The 17199-nt window shown below is 38.4% G+C and overlaps 2 protein-coding genes across 2 annotated transcripts in view; both read right to left on the bottom strand.

Annotated features, from left to right (window-relative positions):
* Positions 1-3674: 3674 nt before the first annotated feature.
* Positions 3675-7274, bottom strand: LOC309703254 (uncharacterized protein). The gene is made up of 9 exons (XM_082527992.1): positions 7142-7274; positions 6967-6982; positions 6796-6887; positions 6355-6405; positions 6174-6236; positions 5993-6052; positions 4537-4599; positions 4394-4456; positions 3675-4293 (listed from the first exon to the last, which is right to left on the bottom strand). The coding sequence occupies exons 1-9, from the start codon at positions 7215-7217 to the stop codon at positions 4286-4288; spliced, it is 492 nt and encodes a 163-aa protein (XP_082384118.1). The 5' UTR covers positions 7218-7274; the 3' UTR covers positions 3675-4285.
* The window catches only part of LOC309703223 (basement membrane-specific heparan sulfate proteoglycan core protein-like), a 176628-nt gene continuing 166551 nt past the window's right edge, over positions 7123-17199 (bottom strand). The window contains exons 20-22 of the mRNA XM_082527940.1: positions 15731-15907; positions 13957-14220; positions 7123-7249 (exon numbers count right to left, since the gene is read on the bottom strand). Coding sequence (XP_082384066.1) covers positions 7248-7249; positions 13957-14220; positions 15731-15907 — 443 coding nt within the window. The 3' untranslated portion in view covers positions 7123-7247. The remainder of the gene's footprint in view (positions 7250-13956; positions 14221-15730; positions 15908-17199) is intronic.

Here is a 17199-nt window from a genome sequence, read left to right on the forward strand (position 1 = left end):
GCATAAATACACATCAATCTTGTTTTTGTGTTTTTCCTGTGGGCTTTGTGAGGCTGCAGGTATTTACGAAAGTCTGACAGACTAACACAGTCAAGTGACGACACTGTGAAGAGCTGAGAGTTGCTTCTTCCTCTGTGCAGAAATGTAACTAAAAACCTTAAACCAGCTTTAATTCTGTTCAATTTCAACAAAATCCATTATTACAATATCAATATCATTATTGGAATGGACTAGCACTGCACCCATATCTCTGAGTCATCCACCCGTGATTTCTCCCTCTTATTGTGTGTTTTGAAAGTGAAAGTCACTGATAAGCCACCACAATATCAGGGTCCAGGACATGAGAGTACACTCATCCAGCTCTGACACACCACAGATCACTGTCACATCTGCGACGGACAACATTTAAGCATCTGTCAAACTGCTACAATTAATGCGAATCAGAAAGACCGGAAATATTTAGGCTGTCTGAATTGTACAGCATATAATAGTGTAACGAATGTTAAAGGTTATTTTGCTGTGATAGGTTGAGCATCTCTGTGCACTGTTGCTGTTTCTTTAAGAGACATGTTTGTTTGTGCTGCAGTAAAAGTCAGTGAGTGTGGTTTATTTTTTAGAGACAGAAGTAATAGTCACTCACCTCACCGTGTCGGCTTTCTTTCCCTTTTTATACTTTTAGGCCACATGTTGAAACTCATAGCCACGAATTTCTCTTTTTTTGGTGAAACCTTGGACTCGTCTCCAAATCTTCCAGCAGAGATCATCCAATCAGATCCTTTTAGGGAATCGGACCTCTAAACTATCGGTCGTCATGAGACAGGACCACCAACAGATACCTCTTTCCACATTTATCTTCGCTTGTGTTATCACTCCACAACAAACTTGATGAGCTCCGGACAATTGTCAGGTTCCCGAAGGAGTAAAACTGCGCCTTTCTGTTTGTTGTAATGGAAGCTCGGCTTAAAGAACAATGATGTGTTCATGTTGAAGTCGGAAGTTTCAGCTGGAATGCCCCATCAAGACAGCTACCAAGTCAATAAGCTCCACCTGCCCTGACTTAATGGGAATGGCAGATGAGGAAGTTGGAGGAAGGAGAGATGACTGACTTTTAATTACTTTTATACAAAATGATTGATTACATGGATATAAGAACAAACTAAGCATTTTATGTTTTATGATCTTGGATTATGTTCCTTTGGACCACCTTACAGGCTAATTATGGCACAGCAGGGAATCAAACTGAAGAAGAAAAGTAGGGTCAAAAGAGCCAAACCACAGAGAGGGATGGGTCTGAGAGCGGGAGTGGGAGTGTTGGTGTTCATGAAATAGTGTCTAAATTTGAAAGAGTCAGTGGATTTAAATTTCTTGTTGCATTTAAAGATGTGTGTGAAGAGGCTCAAGATGCACAAACAGCATAAAGATGAGATGAGAAATGTGCTGAATATGAAAATGCTACTGAATGGGAATATTCTTGATTTCTGTAAGTCTGAGGTGCAGAGAGTAAAGGCACTGAAAGTGATTTGTTCCCATTGAGGGTAAAAACTGACTGATATGAGCCCTGAGAGTCTGAAAGTGCTGTGTTTAAAGCTGTAGAAGCAGCTGAGGTCGAGATTGTAGGTTTAAAGAGTCGGGCACTGCTGTATTGTTGACATTCAGACATGATGCAGTTACAGTGAGCTTGGGGTACATGAGCTATCATATTAGGAAAATACCAGCAGCCTCCATTGTGATGCAGCGTTTTGGTCCTGTAGCAGCAGTGTGCAGTATTTCCTTAAACAAGTAAAAAAATAAAAGTATAAATCTGTAAGTTTGGTCAGCAGCTGTGGTTCCAGAGGAGATCTTTGGAGTTAGACCAGGATCTCTGAGTGTAGGGTTTCACTACAGTTAAATACAGTATCTCCATAAATTCACAAAGCTACACAGTAAATGGTGGGAAATAACACCAACAACTATATAGTGTATTATGAAGTACTACAAAACAACAACAAAGTAAAACTCCTGTACTGTGGTGCTTCATTGGCTACTTTAAATAAAGGGATATCAAGTGTTACTCTGACAGTGTCCTCAGCATCTGTAGCCCACTACACCCCAGATGGTTCAGTGATGCCAGTAAACTGAGGACTCATCATCTCCGTCCACAAACATAAGTGTAAAGTCTTCTGGGTTGTAACACTGCTCACATGCTAAACTGCTCCGAAAATTCTTCTTTCATTTGGAAACATTTTGACTCGTCTTGACTTATAACATCGACTTATTGATCACAGTCCTGTCAAAGCAGATCAGCAGATTCATTATAATTAAGCTGTTGAATGATCAGCTCATAAAAGTTATGTTCATGTTTTCAGTGTTTTCTCCATCCAAGCTCATCCCAAAGTCCAGACATGCAGGTGATTAGAAAAGACATCTGATCTGAATGTGCTGCTGACTCTTTGAATATTGTGATTTCCTGATAACCAGGAGAAACATGTCTGGAAAACATGCAAGTGTTTAGAATGAAATAGGCTGTGGAAATGTGCAGTGAATGAAGGTTATAGTAGGAGACACCTGGTCCTGGTCAGATGAACCACTTTAATTGGCTCCTTTCTTTTTAGCCCACAATCATCATTTTGATCTGTGTTTTATTCTCATTATTTTAAATGGACTCAGTTAACAAAGGGCCAGTATAGCAGTGAAAAAGCACAATGGCTGTAAACAATAAAGATCACAGATTAAATTAAGACATCAGCCTAAAGAGCAACATAACAATGAGGTCACATAAAAGAAGCAATTATGAAACTTTGACTGTAAACTACAGATCTGCTAAAATAATGAATCAGCCAACTAGACTTGATAATTACATTATAACAAGATGTTGAAATGGATGTTACTTATACAGCAATTTAACCTGAAAAGAGGACGTTACTCTCAAGTGGTGAGGGATTATTTACAGGTAACATTTAGTGGACAAAAAAGGTGTGTGGATAAACTGCACACGTGCATTCCTGGGATTACTGTTCCAGAGTAATGCAATAAGAAACCAGCAGGTGGCAGCAGTGTGCTGGTTGGCACTGTCTCCTCACAGCAAGAAGGTCCTGACTGGGTTTTCCCCGGGTCTGCGTGGCCCCTCTCTGGGAACTCCAGCTGCCTCCCACAGCCCAGGGACCTGGATGTTAACTGGTAATTCTAAAGTGGTCGTAGGTGTGAATGTGAGCCTGAATGCTTGTGTGTCTCTGTCTGATAGTCATATGGCACTGTATTGTATTGATGATATTTTTGGACCCAGCTGTGTTTTGTTCTTCTAGAAAGCCACATGTGGGACGAGCACAAATGTAAAGGCAGCCAGTGATGCCTACACATCTTTAAACCTCAAGCCTGCATCATCAACTCACAGAGCTCTGGGCACAAATGTCTACTGGGACCCAACCAACTTGTTTTGATGACCAGGCCTTTATTCTTTCTTCAATAATAAGAAATAGTAATAATGTGTACCTACATGAGTACTTCTAAATGGAGAGCACCGCGTCTTATTGAAAAAATAAAACGTAACATCACAATATAGCTTCAATAAAAACTTTAAAACAGCCAATCATGAAGAGTTCTGTGGTCCACTTCCAAACCAGAAAATCTAATCAAGCACAAACAATCTTAAATCTTTACTCTGATGAAAATATAAGAGAAAGTGAAGTCAAGGTTAAGTTTATTTATATATGTTTAAAACAACAGAGCTGATCGCAGTGCTCTACATTTAAAATATATAACCTTAAAAAAAGTAAAATGTTAAATCCAGAAAAAGTGAGAACAGCAAACAATATTAAAATAAAATTAAATAAAAAATACAATTCACAGCATCTGACAGTATCTGACATCAAATGAATCAAGCTCAGCTTTTTCATGTTTTTATAACAAATAATTCATTTTTGCATGATGCAGATCTTTAAACTCAGACAGTAAAAGTATTTGTTGGTGTTCATACCAGCACTAATGTGACTCTGCTGACTTTAAGTTGTTGCTTTCAGGTATTAAAAATCACAGACTTCAAAACTTTTTTCTCACTTGCTATTGGAACAGGATACATTCAAAATTTTATATTAAAGCTTAAAAATGAATAAAAAATATCAGCTGCATATAAAGAGCATGAATCTGAAACAGGACACACCTCTGTGTGCTTTATGCTAAAAGAATCTATATCATATTATTATTCAATATCATCTTCATAAACACTAAAAAGTGAGCGTGTCTGATATTTGGGCAGCAGAGGAGCAACAGTGGATTCATAAAATGCTCCTTTTTGCTGCTGCAGTTCTCCTCACTGACCTGTAAGACAAACACACAAAGAACACAAATGTCCAAGTTTCAGGATGTTTGCCATTTAATAACTTGAAGAATAACTCATCCTGCACGGCAGCATAATTACCAGGAAAGCTTCCTAACGTGACTTCAGAATAAACTGCTGCATCAGCTGCAGGACTTGATTTTCCTGTGAGTGGAAAGAAGATTTTAAGACCAGATAAACATGTTGAACAACATTCACTGGAGGTGATGGCAGACTTTGTTTACCTGCTTTCTTCTTGGCTTTTCCTTTTTTGGGGTGTTTGACCTCAGCATACATCAGACTGTCCTCTAAAAGAGAAGTCAGAGTTCAGGATACATTTGATCAGCAGATATATGACACAGAGCTGTTGGACGTAGAGGTGGTTTAAACTCTGCAGATCAAGTCTGATTTGTCAGCTGCAGCCATTAACAGCATTAATGCTACGCTCCCCTTAATGATTCTCGCTCGTTGTAGTTTCACTAGATTATTACTTTAGCTGCCAAGAAAAGAGCAGACTACTTTAAGTGCTAAGAGCAGCATGTAAGAACTATGTATGAGATGTAATACGTCACAAGGTTTCCTTTACTGTTACACAAAAAGTTAACAATTTAGACTTTTGAACACAGGATATTTTATTTAAGCAAATTAGCAGGGGCAAAAACCTTAATCAACTAGTAATAATCACTTGATTCATTCACCTAAATTTTATCCAAATATAACTAATCTACTCAGTGCTATCGCTGATTTCAGATATAGTGTGGAGGTGAGGAGAGGGGTAATCAGTGCTGCACTCCTCTCCATCCTGTGCATGAAAGTCCAAATGAGGAAGCAGTAACACAGTACAAAGTCTTCCAACTCTTTTGTGAGACAAAAAATGATCATTTCAGTTCATAAGTCCACAGTGATTGTTCAACTGAAACTTTTGACTGTGAACTCCACAGTGTTTGCTTACGATGTTACTCATCTTTAGCAAACTACAAAAAGAACCTCGAACCTTCCCAAACAGCTCCATTTATACTTATCTGCCCGTCTGCATCACTCCCTTCTTTCATCCCTTACTCATATTTTATATGCCCTACATCTATTCCACATACACACACTTTCCATGCTATTGGCACATCTGATACTTTCCTGTATCAAACCACCATCTTAAACAGTTCTCTGCTGTGCCTCCAGTGATCGAGCACACTCAGATTATGTGTTTTATTTGATGGTGTTTGGTTTGTGATCGTTGGTCTAGTTCAGAAGCTCTGGATGCTGTGATTCAGTAAATCCAGCTGAAAGGGGAATTTTTTTGCCTCCCAGATTAAAGACTTTGATCAAAGGCCTTAGATTAGAGATTAACCTCTGATCTGAGGAAGAGACTGAACTCAAACTGTGGAAGAAGTTTGTTTTGAGTTTTCTTCGTTCTTTGCAAACATTCTGACCTGCTGTGTTTCTGAATCACTCATTAAATCTGTTCGACTTCTACAGTGTGTCTGTAGAACACAACACAACAACACAGTATCATGTTAAACAAATACACCTGATTTAATGACTAACCCACCAAAACCCTAAATGACTGCAGATTAACTCTGCTGATGTGTAGCAGCTAAGCTTGGTAAGTGAATAACTAAACTCCATGTTGACCTATAATTAGCTGCAACAAAATGAAATGACACATTTCAGTACAAACACTGAATGAGACTGTTGTGACTGTACCTGCAGCTCCCGTCTTCACCTCAGAGTAAACAGCACTCTGCTCTGGTTCATGATGCTTCCCTGTGAAGATGATCAGAATATTTATCATGAGAAAATAATTAACTGTTAGATTTTTTAAAATATTTATTTATTTTATTTTGCATTACATTTACATTTAATTGCACATGTTTTATGTACTTACTCTTCTTTTCAACGTTTTTAAGTTCAATAAGAGAGTATGTGACATCTTGATGTTCATCTGATCCTGAAATGTTCATATTTTAGTTACAGGATTGTAAACATTTCATATGGAATTAGTTTCATTAAATCAAAAACAAGTTTCATCTGTAACTGCTCTGTGCTTTTCAGCACATATACTGCACCATTTCTGTTGTCTTCCACTTGGCTAACTGATTCATAGAGGTTATTAGTACCTAAAAAAAGATGAACCAGGGTCACATTAATAATTTTAATAAAAACCTAAAGGAGAGTTTAAATAATTCTGTTTAAGTCAAAACCAAGACCATGAGATATTTTTGGACCATGAACCCATAATGTTGTTACTGTTTGTGCTGTTCTGATATGAAACAATAACATTATGGATTTTTTCAGTCGAGTTAAAGACACAATCAGGTTTGTAAAATTATTTTTCTTTCTCATTTTATGTGTCAGTTTACTGTTTGGATGTTTGTCCAACTGGATTTTGACAAATATTCTCTTAAAAGCCGCTGAACACAAAGTTAATCTAAAAACTGTTACTGTTAATGAAGACAGATATAAAAGTCAATATTAATAATGATAATAAAGATGGATTAAATACTGACCAGGATGAACAGAGTCGTACACATGAGTTTCATTCTGGTTGACTCCATGATTTGTGGAGGAGCCCAGACTGTGACTCTCAGACTGGATCGACCTAAAACAGGAAATAAACACAATAAACTCAAAAGTAACTGATGTTTGTTTCAAATAATAATAAAAAGTATTTTACCAACCTGGTGAAGCAGGAATCTGTGAAAGAGACAAATGTTATTACACATGTTTGTCATGTATAAATTGTTCCACTGATATTTAGTGTCATGAGATCAGAATACATGTATATGTGTGAATAATTAAAGTGTATGTAGTAAATAAACTCTCTAATACAGCATGAAAAGAAGAGGCTCTTACACTTGGACTGTCTGCAGCGATACAACAAGAGCAGGAGAATAATAATGAGAGAGACTCCACAAACCAGTCCAACCATCAACCACACAGGAGATGAAGAGCTGTCAGCTCCTGACACGATTACTGTGACAACAAACAATAATTAATTATTAATAAAGTGTAAAAGAAGAACTCTGAGAGCACAAATCTCTGCTAAGGCAGCTCACTCTGTTGACAGCATTTACTTTTAAGGAAACAATATTGTATTTTCTGTGTATTTATTTTGTTTTATTTGTACTGTGAGAAGTTTGTAGTTCAGTAAAAATAAGTCCAAAGGCAGATTTTTTCAACATGACAACAAGGGCAGATGTGAAATGTAAAAGTGAGGTCAGAGGTCAAACGTAACATGATATTTTAAATCTTTATACAGTATTTTCTATATGTTGACAATACACAGCACCTTTGTAAGAATCATAGTTTCTGTGTTATAAGGATTTCTTTTTAGTCATAAAGTTGACCTTGAAGACCTCGGTGGCTGTAAGCCAAATGTTAATGGATAGTTAACATGACTGCAGCTCGTCAGTGAGGTAACCAGGCAGGTCTGCTGGGATCCTTTCTAGGAAAATAAGGTTTGTATGCTAACAGATTTTCCCCTTGTTTCAGTTTCTTCCTGCTTCAAGATTCGTTTTCATGCCATCATTCACCTCCAGTCAGACTCCTGCCACCTTGGATCATTGCCCCCCTATTCACCACCACTGCTGCCCCCCTCGGAGCCTCTTCCTCACTTGCCTGCCTGCCCACCCTTCAGCAGTTTCCACAGACCTCTGCCTTCATCCACTAAACCCAGCTAGTCTGGACTCCAAGTAAGGCATTGTTGCAGCCACTTTATGAACACTCTCTGTCTTGTCACATTCTCTCAGATTTCCTGCCCTAACTGCTCTCTCCTCTCCCACAGATCTGCCGCCCTCACGCTGTTATGTCCGCTCCTCTGGCCTGTCTCTCTCACCTCAGTTAAGATGTTTTTGTAGGACTCACTCATTAAGTTTAGGTTCATTTATGTTTTGTTCCTGTTGACTGAGTCGAAGTTTGCAATCTGTTGTGTTAAATTATTTATCCTTTGTGTGAATAAAGAAACTGACTGATTACATCCTCTGCTGTTTTCACCTGAGTCCTGAATCACAACAATATTAAACCTGACAATATAGAAATATTACATAATAGTTTTATAAAGTTCTGACTAAATAGACCCAGATGGATTTAAACATTAAAAGAGATAATATGATGTTATTTCTCAAGCATGAAATCCATTAAAATCCATCATGTTTTGATCCTGCTCACCTTTAACTGACATCCAGCTCTGTGCTGACTCTCTTCCTGAGTACTGACACTTGTAGAAACCTTCATCAGACTTTGACACTGCAGAGATCTTCAGCTCTACTCGGGTATCATTTTGAATAAGTTTGTCATTGTGATAGAAAAACACATTGGAAAGTATTTTTTGTGTTTTCAAAATGCAGCTCAGACTAACAGAAGCTCCCTCAGTCACAGGATGAACAGGACTCACCAGGATAGGAACATAATCATAATAATAATCTGTGAAAACAAAAAAACAAACATATTGTTTCAGTCACATCAGCTGATGCAAACCTTTAGAAAAAGCTGTGAGTCGTGTCTCATGATCTACATGCAGACCTGGTTTTCTGAGTGATTATGAGGACTGGAAATATAGTTGGGATGTTTCCTGCAGGAGTCAAATTACTGACAGTGACATTATTGAATGGTTGAAGGTGAAATTGTAAATGTTTGTATGTTTGTGTTATTTTGCATGATGTGTTTCCCAAATTTCTCTGAATTGAGATATTAAAGGTTCATCTAATCTGATGACAGAGATGTTGAGCTTTGTTGAGTTTTATTCTGACAGAGAAAATAAAAAATACTGTTGGCAAATTATGACAAACTGGATTATAAAAGGATGAAGAGAAATTAGACCAACATCCAAGAATATTTTGATGGTTCGTTGCCTGAAATTGTCTGAAATTCTCATTTTTGTTTGTGTTGCCACATAGAATTACTTCACATACAGCAAAGCTGAGACAAATGTTCATGTGACGTCTAAATCATTCAGATCCAAGAAGTAAATGTATAATAACATACTCTGTACAGTGATGTTGACTGCACTGCTGAACTCTCCTGATCCAGACTCACACCAGTACACTCCAGTATCTGACTTTGATGTGTGGATGTTACATGTGGATCCAGTCATTCTCCTACAGTCAGAGAGTCGGCCGTCCTCAGAGAACTTCCTCACTCTCCACTCAGTGAAGTTTCCCTCACAGGTCAGTGAGACAGAGTCAGAGGTGAAGTGTTGCACTCTGTCAGGACTCACTGTGAGAGACGCTGCTGAATGAACATCTGGAAACAACATGCAGTGAAGAGACAAAGCTCACAGATGTTAGGATTCAAAATATCACAGTGAAAATATTTGTTTGTTTGAAGCTTTTGTTTTGAAGATCAAATTTAATAGTTCAATATGATAAAGTGTTTGTTTGGTGAGACAACACTGAGTCTGACAACAAGCCCTGAATCACACAGACAGTCAAATCAATGGAAAACAAAGGAGCCGAATACTGACATGTTTAAGATGATCTAACCCACATGCTTTATCTGCTGGCAGCTCATGTAGAGCTTGGTACACGTCATGTGACATCATGAGCTTTGAGTCATCACTCTCAGCATCATCCACCTGATACAGATCACTCTGAACACACTTCAGTCATTTGCTGTAATGTTTCTGTCATAATTCTGTGATATTGTCTGTTTCACAGATTCCTTCTACAGTGAGATATTTTGCAGCAGCAGGACCAAAACTAAAAACCTTTGAAGTATATTTTAAATGAACAATAACAGCAGCTGTTATTTGTGACGTCTTCTTCTAGCGTCCATCTGTAGTCAGTGTTTGTCTTGTGTATTTGTCAGAGCTGTTAACCTGCCTGCTGACATCTTTGTTTCTTCATTAACTATATTTGACTTTTTATCTGAGCACCTACCTGAGCACTAAACAAAGAGTCTTAACTTTGTAAATCCTGTCTGTGCACTAAGTAAAAATAATCAGTACAAACAGAAACATGAGTTTAAATATCAAAACATTTAAAATCTCATAGATGTCTTTTGTTTTTCATGTTATCTCATTAAATAAAAACTGAAAAATAAGAAAAGGAAACGAAGAAATTCAGTTTGGTTTGATCACAGAGAGAAAGGAAAACATTCAGTTCATTTGTTCTTTTGGGAAGTTTTAATATAAACGGAGATAAATGGTTGTCATGGAGATGAGATTTTAATGGTCTAAATGTTGTTGAATAAAAATGATGAGCTAACATGAGCTCATTGAAAGGACAGAGAGAAACAAACTGACCTGCAGACCAGACAAACTTTGGTTGACTGTGATCAGTGTGATACTCTGGGTCTCCTCTTCCAGCTCTGCACACATATCCTGCTGTGTGTGTCTGTCCATGAATGATGTAGGAGTCCTGTGCAGTCCCACTGCCATCAGGTAGCAGCTCATAACTGGAGGATTTATAGTTGAATATTTTCAGATCAGGAACAGCTTTATACCAGTAGAAGCTCCATCCTGCAGACGGATGTTCAACCTCACAGTTCAGAGTTACTGAGGCTCCAGGACTCAGCCATGATGGAGACACAGTGAGGACAGGACGGGGTTCATCTGTTCAACAAAGATTTTCTCTCAGTGAACATGTAGTACAGTCTCTGAACAGTGAGCTCAGTTTATACAAAGAATAATAATCTCAGTCTATATGAACAGAAACACATTTTACAAAGTGTTCAAACAGCTTAAAGCAAATATGACTTACTGTCAGAAACTGTCAGTGTGACTGAATCACTCCACTCTGTTGTTTCATGCTGTGAACTTTTCATTCTGCCCTTACAGCGATAGTTTCCACTGTTGAATGATGAAGCAGATCTAATCCTGTATTCATTTAGATTTAAAGGTTTTATGATGCTGTTTGTTTTCCACTCATAATCCCACTCAGTGTCTCCTCCATGGATCTCACATCTGACAGTGATCGTCTCTCCTCCGTATATCTCAGACCAGTTTGGATGCAGAGTCACAACAGGTCTGATTGAGACTGTTAATGTTCAAGAAAGTACAATAAAAACACATGAAAGACAAAAGGTTCAGTTACCATCAGATGTAGTGCTTTGTAGGAAGTTACATTTACACTCACCAGTTGTGTCAATCCAAACTGACTCACTGTCCTCTGTGTAGTAAACTGGTTCTCCTCTTCCTCCTCTGCAGCTGTAGCGTCCTCCATCTGAGACACTGATTTGTTCATTTGTCACAGGTTGATAAGATTTCCAATCTGTGTACCAGTAGTATTTCCATCCATATGATGATGATGATGATGATGGGTTCACAGAGCAGGTCAGGGTCACACTGCCCCCTACTGGAACAGCTGTCCTATCAGCTCTCAGTTCAGGCTTTGGTTTCGCTGCAGTTCAGTTTAGAACAAGAACATAAAAGTAAAAATGACTGAATCAGAACAATTTAAAGATGGAAAAATGTAAATGATCAAATATCACAAAACCATAGTTGAGATAAAACAAACTGTGCCACACAAAATATTCTGTATTTCTGTTTTGATCAAAACAGTGAATTTGTTTTATTTACTTTTGTGTATTTTAATTTATTACATACATGCACATTTCAAATAATTAATTTGAAGCATGACTGAGTTTATTGATCAATAATGAGGAAGCAACCCAGGTTAATATGATCTGATTGTATTTTGAACATGTGAGAATAAGACTCCAGTGTTTGTGTTGCAAAACAGATCAGGTTTATCAGCCGAGAGCAGATCTCAGAACTGAAATCTGAGACTGTTGAATCTTGACGGTGATCCACGCCTAGGAGATCTGAACTTCCACTGAAATCATCTGTTCCTGCTGGATCAACTCATATTCCAGAGATCAGGAAACTGACTCACACTTCTGAACTGTGATACGACTCCACCAGTCCACTGAGTCGACTCATATTGATCAAAGTTTGAAGAGCAGCTGAAAGAAAGCTGGTTAACCCTGTAGGAGCTAACACAGGTTAACTTGTAGTTCACACAGGTAAGAGTTCAAACTAACCTGAACTAGACAGAAAGAGAGATTTTTACATATTGTTTAATTTTATTTAAATATTTTATTCTGGTTTTCAGATGCATAAATTAATGTAAACTGGAAACTGTTGTATATTTATGTGTCTTCTGTTTCCAACCTACAAGTTCAAAGTTCACCCTGGTCCTGGTATGTATTATTGGTTATTGGTTGTCATTTTATTTTAATTTTGTTTTATCTTTAGTGAAGTCTTGAGTTTTCCCATGTACCATGAATGCACCGCTGCACTGCTCATGTTAACTTTCTTTCACTGCAGCTCTCTGCATGCTGCAAGGTAAATTTTTTTGTATATTGCACTGTGTTTAAAGGGTAAAAGAACCCCATGAAACATAGTTTTGAGCACTGATTTTGTTTTGCAGATGCACAAAACTGCTGTGGTGGGGTGGCTGTAGCTCAGAAGGGTTGGTGGTTCGATCCCTGGCTCCCCTAGTTTGCATGCCAAATATCATTGGGCAAGATACTTATGGCGTATGAATGCGTATGATTGATAGTTAGAAAGCACTTAAAGTATAGATAGTAGTGCTTGTGTGAATGGGTGTGTTGTATAGAGCGCTTTGAGTACTCCAGGAGAGTAGAAAGAACCAGTCCATTTACCATGTGGAACTTGCAATCCTGTAACGTGTTGAGCTACAGAGTTCATGTATTGTGTGAGCAATAAATTAACTCCGGTGAGTCTCTGATTGTGCAAATTAAATTTGATTCACAGTCCGGTTTCTAATTTATAAAATTTATAAAACAGCTTCTATGTGATTGTAGAAGCTGTTGACGATGTCTTCGATGAGTTAGCCCTGTGAAAAGTGTGCTAGTGTACCCACATGTGCTACCTTTGCAGGTGCAAGTGTTGCATTTTGAGAAGAATTTGATTTTGAGGAAAGAAAAGCTAAATTTGAGTGAACAAAATGAATTGCTGCGTGCAAAAATGTATTTCAGTGTTTGTTGTTATCCACACACACACCAATAGCAGCCCCTTTTGCTCTGTTTTTGCATTTGCGTTTGCTCGCAATGTGTTGCTTGCGCTTCTCATTTCTGCCCAGCGCGTTCAGCTCTTTCTGTTAGTGGTGGGCGGATCGATCCAAATATCGATAGTATCGATCCCAAGTCGGCATCGGTATCGGATCGATACTAGCCTGGTGAGATTGATTCTTTACTTTGAGTTCTGCTTGTTTGCTATGCTGTGCTTTCGGTAAAAACGAAACAACCAGGTCACCACTCCTGTGACAGCGGAGAGCACTTTGCTCCCTCTTCCCCCACTCTTATGTTTCGGTGTTGCACTGACACGTCATGTGACTTAGACACTTTGGGGGTTGTTAAGTTGTTTACATATTAATTATATTTTCCTGTTTTTGTTGTTGAGAATTTTAATTGTAATTTTTGTATTAGTTTATCAACAGTATTTGTTTTAATTTGTTTACTGGTTTGCGTGCACTTAAAAAAAAAAAAGAAAAAAGATCGCCACCACGGCAGACCCGATGGCATTTTCATGCTTCGCAGCATCATTTATTCTTACAATAATCACACAGTTGCTGTAACAGTACATTCAACGGCTGCAGCTCTCCCGCTGGCAGCCGGACACATCACCACCACCTAGGGTTGCCAACTCCCTGAAAAATAAATAAGTGTGGTGAACATTAAAATGTCCTGTCATGTGATCAACTTACATGATACAGTCAGTCTGATGGTATCACTCCACTCTGTTAACAAATAGTCCCTTCTGCCCCGGCAGCTGTATCCTCCACTGTCAGACTCAGTAACTGTGATTCTGTAGGCACTGGATGTTGGAGGTGTGTTTAACTTGGCAGGAGTCCATTCATACGTCCACTGAGCTCCTTCACGTCCCTGAATCTCACATCTGACAGTGACTGTCTCACCGCTGTATATCTGAGTCCAGGATGGCTGCAGGGTCACAGTGGGCTTAGTGGGAACTGTTCACATAAGAATGATCCAGTTAGAAGAGAAACATAAAAACTCTGCTGTTTATAACATAAGAGTAGAGTCATTACAAAACAGCTGATTCACAGAGAAACAAGTTAAACATAACAAAAAGTCACAACATAAAAGTTTCAAACTGTAACACAATATTTTCAGTAAAATGTAAAAGGTAAAGTCTTTACTTTGCACAGTTTTTGTTCAGATTCCAAAAAGTTACAGATTATTTTTCATGAGTTGACAGCAGATTAAGAAGACTGGAAGAAATCATCATTTGAGAAACATTTTCTAAAAGTTGTGATGAGGTCATCATGTGAAACTGGTGCAGTTGCTGATTTGGGACACACTTGTCACACTTGTAGTTATTGTATAACAAACAGGTTCTTGTGGCTCTGACTGATTTTCCATGAACTGAACCACAAACCACTGATCCACTAATGCATCTGTTCTACACTGGAGGTTCTTCTAGCTGTCGTATCATTAAAGATATTATGACACTCATGAACACCTTTATTTTTCATTAATTAAAATAAATAAATAAACAAATGCCATTAACAACAATTACAGGAAAGAATCTAAGTGGAACCTGTAATGTAGCAGAACAGTCTCTAATAAAATGTCACGGCCAGGGGATCAGCAGGCCGCTGACTAGTAGTGTTCTCTCTCTCTCGCTCTCTCGCCAGGGCGGAACTCATGGTGGGTTCACGCCCTCGGCCCACGCCCCCTCTGAAGAGGAAACACCTGGGCCTCATCAGCGCAGCCAGCATTTAAGACAGGGAGTGGCTTCTACTCATCGCTGGATCGTTGTGTGTGACTCGCGTCAGTGCAGCCCGGCTCTGAGCAAGTTCTCTTTTGCTGCCCTGTGCAAAACGTCTAACGTGTGTTTCCTTCTGTACATAGATCCCCTGGACCCGACCCTCCATTCCCCGAGTGGATTCCCTTTTGTGTGAGTGTTTGGAGAGAGAGCCAGAAGAGGAGCAAGTGTCTTTTCCCTACCTGGATTTCCCCAGAGCCCTTTCCCTGTCACCGCTTTGTATATAGCACTATCCCCTGCACTGTTTGTATATACACCTGGTGGAACTGTAAGAAATACTGACTGTGCCTCTGAGTCCTGCGTGTGAGTCCTCAAGCGAACCGTGACATAAAATGAGGTTATATTGTAGCCAAACCTGAAACGTCGAGGAATTAATGTAAAAATGCTAAAAACAAAGGAAGTAACTGATCTGCAGTGATAAACTCCACATGTGCAGCCATGAGGTCAAGATGGGAGTGACTGGGATTATTACATTTGGACTGAATTCTTTCATCAAACTAACAAAATATGTTCCAGATGTTTCACTGAGTGATTATTAAATATCTTTATAATGACACTAAAAGATATTTTAAACTACTTTTGATCCTAAACACAAAATAAACCTACAGTGCTGTTGAAATACAAAACGTTTGGTTGAGTTGATGAAACATTGTTCAGTACAAATTAAAATATTTGAAATATGTCCAACTTACCTATTACTTTCAATGAGGTGCTGTCACTCCACTCTGTCCAGGAAGAGCTTCTTCTGCCCCGGCAGCTGTATCCTCCACCATCAGACTCAGTAACTCTGTTGATTGTATATACACTGGATGTTCCACGTATGGTTTTCTGGCCTCGTCTCCATTCATACGTCCACTGAGCTCTTTCCCCTCCATGAATCTCACATCTGACAGTGACTGAGGTATGTTTGTATATTTCTCCTCCATATATCTGAGTGTAGGATGGCTGCAGGGTCACAGTGGGCTTAGGAGGATCTGTTCAAAGAGAAAATATCCCATCATCAGACTTATAGAAATATAAAACGATCATTGACGCTTTCCTGGTTTTATTGCTCTTGTTAGGGGTAATAACATGTTTTTCACCCCAGTGACAATTTGACTGAAAATCAACAATAAAAAGGTCATAAAAAAAAATCAGATTAAACCTTAAACCTAATTTGCTGATATTAAGAATCTACCAGCAAAGTGACTGGAAACAACCAGGTGTGCACAAATCTGTGCGACTGAACATCAACACACAATATCATGTAAACAACTTCAGTCTCTCAGATTGTACATTGTAAAAAAGAAGTTTTATACTCAAACATCGCACTATTTACTTATTTCTACATCTTTACATTTGCATATTTATGAGCATATAATCCAGAGTTGTCGGTGGGCTGTTATTCTTCTGAATAACCTGAGACCTTACTTTCCTGTCAGGTATAAAATCCCTAACATATTATACACAATATCAGTTTTACTTTAACTGTTTTTAACAAATTTAATTTTTACTTTTCTTTTTCACTGTTGTAAATATAAAAGTTCCTGCGCCGTCTCATAGTGTAAGGCCCTATTTTCACTTTTTATCATGCTGCTCTAACACAATTTGCTTTGTGGATCAATAAAGTATCTATCTATCTATCTATCTATCTATCTATCTATCTATCTATCTATCTATCTATCTATCTATCTATCTATCTATCTATCTATCTATCTATCTATCTATCTATCTATCTATCTATCTATCTATCTATCAGTATTGACCTGTTTAATATGTGTCCTATGTTGTAAACTGGCTGTGCTAACAGCTGGATTATTCACTCACATTAGGAACACCATGTAGAAAGAATTTAACGACTGTTACACCCCTCAAAACAGAAACGCAAAACAACACGGGAAAAGTGTGTAACGCACGCAAAAACCACACAGCTGCTGCTGAATTGACGAGGTTTATTTTTACAAAGCTGAAAAAAAAGGAAAAGACTCACAATAAACACAGCTGCCAGGAAGCTAAAAGCATCAGGCTCTCCAAGGCCAAAATAACAAACAAAAACTCTCACCCTTCCTAGAAACAAAACACAGGGTAAAACTTCCCTGATCAAGAAAAGGAAGATGCAATGCCAGACCTCCCTGGCTGTCCACAAAACAGGAGAAAACTGGGTTAAACAAAAGTGGGTTAA

Source organism: Aulonocara stuartgranti (genome assembly GCF_965226115.1).
Source record: "Aulonocara stuartgranti genome assembly, chromosome: 3".
Lineage (NCBI taxonomy): Eukaryota > Metazoa > Chordata > Actinopteri > Cichliformes > Cichlidae > Aulonocara > Aulonocara stuartgranti.

What these genes read in the sequence shown, in the direction of transcription:
- LOC309703254 (XM_082527992.1), bottom strand. Translation starts at nt 7,217, where the DNA reads ATGGTTGGACTGGTTTGTGGAGTCTCTCTCATTATTATTCTCCTGCTC. An exon ending in GGTGAAGACGGGAGCTGCAG is followed by an intron (nt 4,600 to 5,992) that starts GTACAGTCACAA and finishes CTTCTCTTTTAG; the next exon opens with AGGACAGTCTGATGTATGCT. An exon ending in AAAAGCCAAGAAGAAAGCAG is followed by an intron (nt 4,457 to 4,536) that starts GTAAACAAAGTC and finishes TTCCACTCACAG; the next exon opens with GAAAATCAAGTCCTGCAGCT.